Source organism: Pteropus vampyrus, unplaced genomic scaffold (assembly GCF_000151845.1).
Source record: "Pteropus vampyrus isolate Shadow unplaced genomic scaffold, Pvam_2.0 Scaffold124, whole genome shotgun sequence".
NCBI lineage: Eukaryota > Metazoa > Chordata > Mammalia > Chiroptera > Pteropodidae > Pteropus > Pteropus vampyrus.
This window is the reverse complement of record NW_011888905.1, coordinates 43,257-48,311: the sequence shown is the minus strand read 5'-3', so window position 1 is coordinate 48,311 and position 5,055 is coordinate 43,257. Positions and strand designations below refer to the sequence as shown.

Genomic DNA, 5,055 nt, shown 5'->3' with positions numbered 1-5,055 from the left:
GAGATGAGGCTTGTTTAGGGTGGCGTGGCCATAGACTTGTAATTCTTTTTTGTGTACATGTGAGCTACCCACATTATAACCTTTGCTCATTTTCCTACTGGGTTGTAGATCTGTTTTCTTATTGAGCATAAGAACTTTTCAAATAATAAATAAATTAGCTCTTTCACGTATCTTACAGATGTTTATCCCTCTATTTTTACTTTTGAATTGCTTTTTCTGAGAAACACTTGATCATATTGCCCTTTAAGTCCTAAAAAGATTCCCTAACACCAGTCGTACAATTAAACATCTTTGCCTTCCTTCCTTGGGAGAAAGATGTACCTAAGAAGCTATAATTTATAAGGAAGCCAAGGTGAGATCGGTGGGTCTTTTTTTCAAAAGACAGAATACACACTATGCAACATACTGTAAGTGTAATGCTTACAGCAGAGTTCTCATGACAGCATTGGGTGCTATCGTTATGCTTAACTTGCTTTTTTTAGTGTTGCTGTTAGGAAACTAGCCAGTAAATCTGCCTTAAACGAGATTTGAAAGTTGGAAGTTGTGGATCATTTGTCACAAGAGAGCAAATAATAGGAATTAGAACAACTTTTTTTAAAAGTAGTTTTTCCAGAGTACGTGGTTATAGGTTGTGGAATAGAAGAAGACAGCACATCAAAAATTTTGTGCCACGTTTAGGTTTCCAGAAACCATTAGAATCATTTTATTATTAAACTCTGCTCAAAGAGGAAGTTGAACAGATCAAATAGCTTGTTTTAACCACCAGAGTTACACTGAATTTTAGTCAGTGCCGAGAAACAGCCCAAGAAAGCAAACTAGCGAGGCAACTGCTGATTAATTTACAATTGGCGAATTTTATAAGACATCATTAAGTTTCTCCTTTTATGACTTTATGGAATTATCTAAAATAGCATTTCACAAAATATAAAACTCACCCACTGGCATAAGGGGTCTAATGGGTATTTCATGGTACATTTGTTTTTAAATTCTGTGATGCAAGAGAAGGTATTTCTTACCCATAACTATCAGCAGCTTAGAGAGTGAGAAATTACAGATCTGGCAAAATTGCTGTTTTTTTTTTGTTTTTTTTTTTCCTTAACCTAACAAATTCAGCTGGATTTTTATGAGAATAAAAGGTAAGATTTCACCATCAAGCATGAGGGAGGCTTTTGGTCTGAGATGTATTTATTTTTGCCATGTTAAGGGAGTATCCATTCATTCCTCATTTATTAGGAAATTCCCCATTTAATCAGAAATGCATGTTTAATTTTGTTAAGTGACTTTCTAGCATTTACGGAGATAATGTGATTTTTCTTTCTTAACCAATGAATAGAGCGATTTAAAATTCTAGGTTTTCTAATATCACACTATGGGTTAAGTTTTTTAGATTCATAAATAGGTTTTTGATTGTTTAGAACAATCCCTGGTCACAAAATTTTCTATTTAAAAATTTAGAATAATGTATAAGATCTTGCTATGTGAATGGAAGTGGAGAGAAGAGCAGAAAGCAGCATTACAAAAGGGTTACTAACTTAATATTACTATATGGTAGCATGAGTTGCATTATAATACAGAAAATGAAAACTTCATTTTGAATATCTTATGAATGGACCTAATGGAAACATATCGACCAACAATTTAGTTTTTAAAAAAGGATAATCCTGGAAAATGAAAATCTCAAATTTGAAAATTGATTTGTATTAGTGATGTGTAGTCTGTCCTGGTAAAAATGGTATTTTGACTTATTCTCACCTTATCTACCCCTACCCCTTCCAAAAGATACATACTACTTAAATTAAAATTGGACAACTTGAGTTTTTAAAAAAGCTCTTTGTTAAGCTACATTAAAGGGTTTTGACTTTCATGAGATAGCCAGTGCAATACCAATAATCGAAGCTTTGATAATATGGGTGACATTCAAGACACCAGTCGCTGTAGGGAATTTGAAAGTGAGAATATGTGAATTAAGACATATTTACTTCCTTTTGAAATAAAATTTTATGTTTATCCTTCATAAATTTTTTGGAAAAAGCCCTTCTTTAGAAATAGATGTTTTCCATTGTATATGTTTTCCATTCAAGACAGAATACTAACTTCTAATTATTAAAATATTTGCATTGGCTGGATTTGTTAGAAAATGTTTTAAAGTAATTTTTTTCTTTTGCTTTTAAAAGTAATGTTTCTTTTACTTTTAAAAGATATTTTCAAGCTTCAAACATTCAATAAGAAAAAGATAACTGTGATCATGCAATTCAGTTTTTTCTTCTCTGTTAAGATAATTTCAATACTTGAAATAGTAAATTATATGTCATAAAAATGGTCCGTATGATATTTAATGGTGTTTCAAGACTATCAACTGCTTAAGCCAGTTTGTATAGGTTTTAAAATGGGTTTTAAAATGTAGTTTGAGGCTGGCAAGAGAGAGAATATTTCTGTGTTCTTCTGTAGAGTTTATTTTGGTAAAGTGCAATCCCACGCTTACCCCATCTTCAAAACCTCGCCCCCCCCAACATTCATTGCAAAGTACTGATTATTCTCTCCTGCAGTAACAGACTTAATTTATTACCTTAAACCTTTCAATCCAAATATATGTTCATTGTTCAATTTAATCTTCAGAATACTTTGACCCTCATTTTTGCCACTGCGTTTGAAGATTTTTTAAATTGGGGAGAAATGGTAAAGTATGTGTCTTTGTTGGAGTTATATGAGTGAGCAAAGGGAAATGCCTGCTGTTTGTGATGACAGTAAACTGAGCTGGGTGGTTTTTACATGAATTAAATAAATTTCGGCTTAAAAATGAAAATCCTCCTAAGGTCTCATCCACATGACTGTCCCAGCCGCGGGCCCCAGAACGCGGGGCGGACGCAGGACACCATCGAGCTGCGGTCCTGGTCCTCCGGATTTCCTAGAGCGGAGAGCGCGTGCGCGAGGAGGGAGCGGACCCCGGCGGAGCCCAGAAGGTGCTGGGGAGCGTTTGGCTCCTGCTGTGGGTCCCTAGCGGGCGAGCGGTGACTGCTGCGAGCTGCGGAGGAACTGCGCCCCAGGGCGAGGAAGCATCTCGTCCCCTGTGGGCGCCGAGAAGCCTTTCGCGACAGAGGGCCGCTCAGACTGGGTGTCCGAGGCAGGAGGTATCACTCCTGGGCCTGTGAGCCGGTGGAGCCGGAGCTGTGGATTTCCATCCGTAAAGCGCAATTTTAATACGTATTCAAGGTAAGCCGTAGAAGGTCCTATTTGAGCAGAAACCTGAAGGAGGTGGGTTTTGGCGGCATCAGCTTTCTAGGCAGAGAGAACAAGTGCAAAGGCCCTAAAGCGAGAGCGTGCTGGACATATTCGGGAAACAGCAGGGAGACCAGAGTGTTGGAGCACGGTGAACAAGGTGAAGTGTGTGGAGATCGATCTCGCAGAAATCAGCGGGGAGGAGAGGCTGAAGATAAGTGGGCATTGTATTGTGTAAGGAATTTGGTCATTTCTTGTGAAAGTTTTTTGGAGGATTTTGAGCAGACGAAAAACATCTGATTTATGTTTTAAAGCTTTTATAGCTGGGAACTCATGATGAGAATAGACTGTAGAGGGGCAACTATGAAATCATAGAAATGTCAAAGTTAGGAGACGATTACTAGTAATTCAGATAGGAAATAAGAATATTTTAGACTAGTATTAAGGTAGAAATGGTTAGTGGTGGTCAGATTAGTAATCTACCATGATGGTAGAGCCAACAGGATTTGCTGTTGGATCAGATGTAGGTTTTGAGAGTAAGAGAAAGGGCAATGGTAAATTTAAGGTTTTGGCCTGTGACTATTGAGATATTGGAGGAAAGATCTGAGGTTAGTTTCGGGACCTCAAGTAAGTTACTTAACTCTCTATGTCTCCGTTTCCTTCTCTGTACAGCGACCTTAGTAATAGTATCCTTCTTGATAGGGTTGCACTTATGCATGTAAAGCACATAGAATGGTGATGCCAGCTTGTTTTATTATGCCAAGACATGAAGAGTGAATGGGCATTAATGAGAAGAAAACTGGAACGTTGAAGATGTTCCAGGCAAAGGAGTAAGATGTGGAAGGACCCAGGAACAGGAAAGAGTAATGCAAGTTTGAGGGACTGAAAGTTCATTAGATCATGAGAAAATTTTAAACCATATTAAATATTTTGAACTTGACCCTAACGGTAATGATGAGCCATTAAATGCAATGTTCATAGCAAAAACATAGAAGCAGTTTTATTTATTTTGTATCTTTTCCCCCTCAACATTTTGAGGATTTTCACATCAACAGAACAGTTGAAAGAATAGTGCAATGAATACTATATAACCATAATGTATCAGCACTGGTTAACTTCCTGCTGTTTGGACTCTCTCTCTCCACATTCCCCCACACACAATTTTTCCTCCTGAAACCTTTGAAAATAACTTTTAGCACTGTCTCCTGAGAATGAGGATATTCTATTACATGATCACAAAACTGTTCCCCACCTGAGAAAGTTCTCTGTCGGGATCTACAGACTTCTGTAAAGGGTCAAGTAGGGCATGTTTTCAGCTTTGCAGGTGGGATGCAGGTGGCAGCCAGTCCTACCAGGGTGGTTAGTGCAGAGCAGGTGTGACGAGACCTCAGCCAGGGGTGTAGCCATGACCTGCAAAGCCTTGTACAGAAACAGGCCCTGGGCTCTGTGTGGTCTGCTGGGCCATATCATTCATACTTAGATTTCTGAATGCTTCAAAACGTATTATTTGTATCTTTTTTTTTTTAACTAGAGCCAATTTTACATTGCATTTGCTGTGTTGCTTTCATTTAGAACAGTATCTTCCCCGTACCTTTTTATTTTCATTGATTTGTTTTGAAGAGCTCATGCCTGCTGTACATGAACTGCATTCTGGATTTATCTGGAAGTTTCCTCATTGTTCGATTCACGTTGAACATTTTTAGTAAAAATGCTGCACAGATGGGAAGACACAAGATCAGTTGTTTTACTGCTGCGGCTTCTAGGTTTGGTCACTGGATTAGGTTTGTGATATTTTCATTTTTCCATTTGTAATTAACAAGCAATGTGTATGGATTCATC

General features: G+C 37.8%; 1 protein-coding gene across 1 annotated transcript in view; it reads left to right on the top strand.

The window, feature by feature from the left end:
- The first annotated feature begins 2,890 nt into the window (after positions 1 to 2,890).
- Positions 2,891 to 5,055, top strand: part of LOC105296294 (piggyBac transposable element-derived protein 1-like) — a 20,414-nt gene continuing 18,249 nt past the window's right edge. Inside the window, exon 1 of the mRNA XM_023534278.1 lies at positions 2,891 to 4,950. Coding sequence (XP_023390046.1) covers positions 4,925 to 4,950 — 26 coding nt within the window. The 5' untranslated portion in view covers positions 2,891 to 4,924. The remainder of the gene's footprint in view (positions 4,951 to 5,055) is intronic.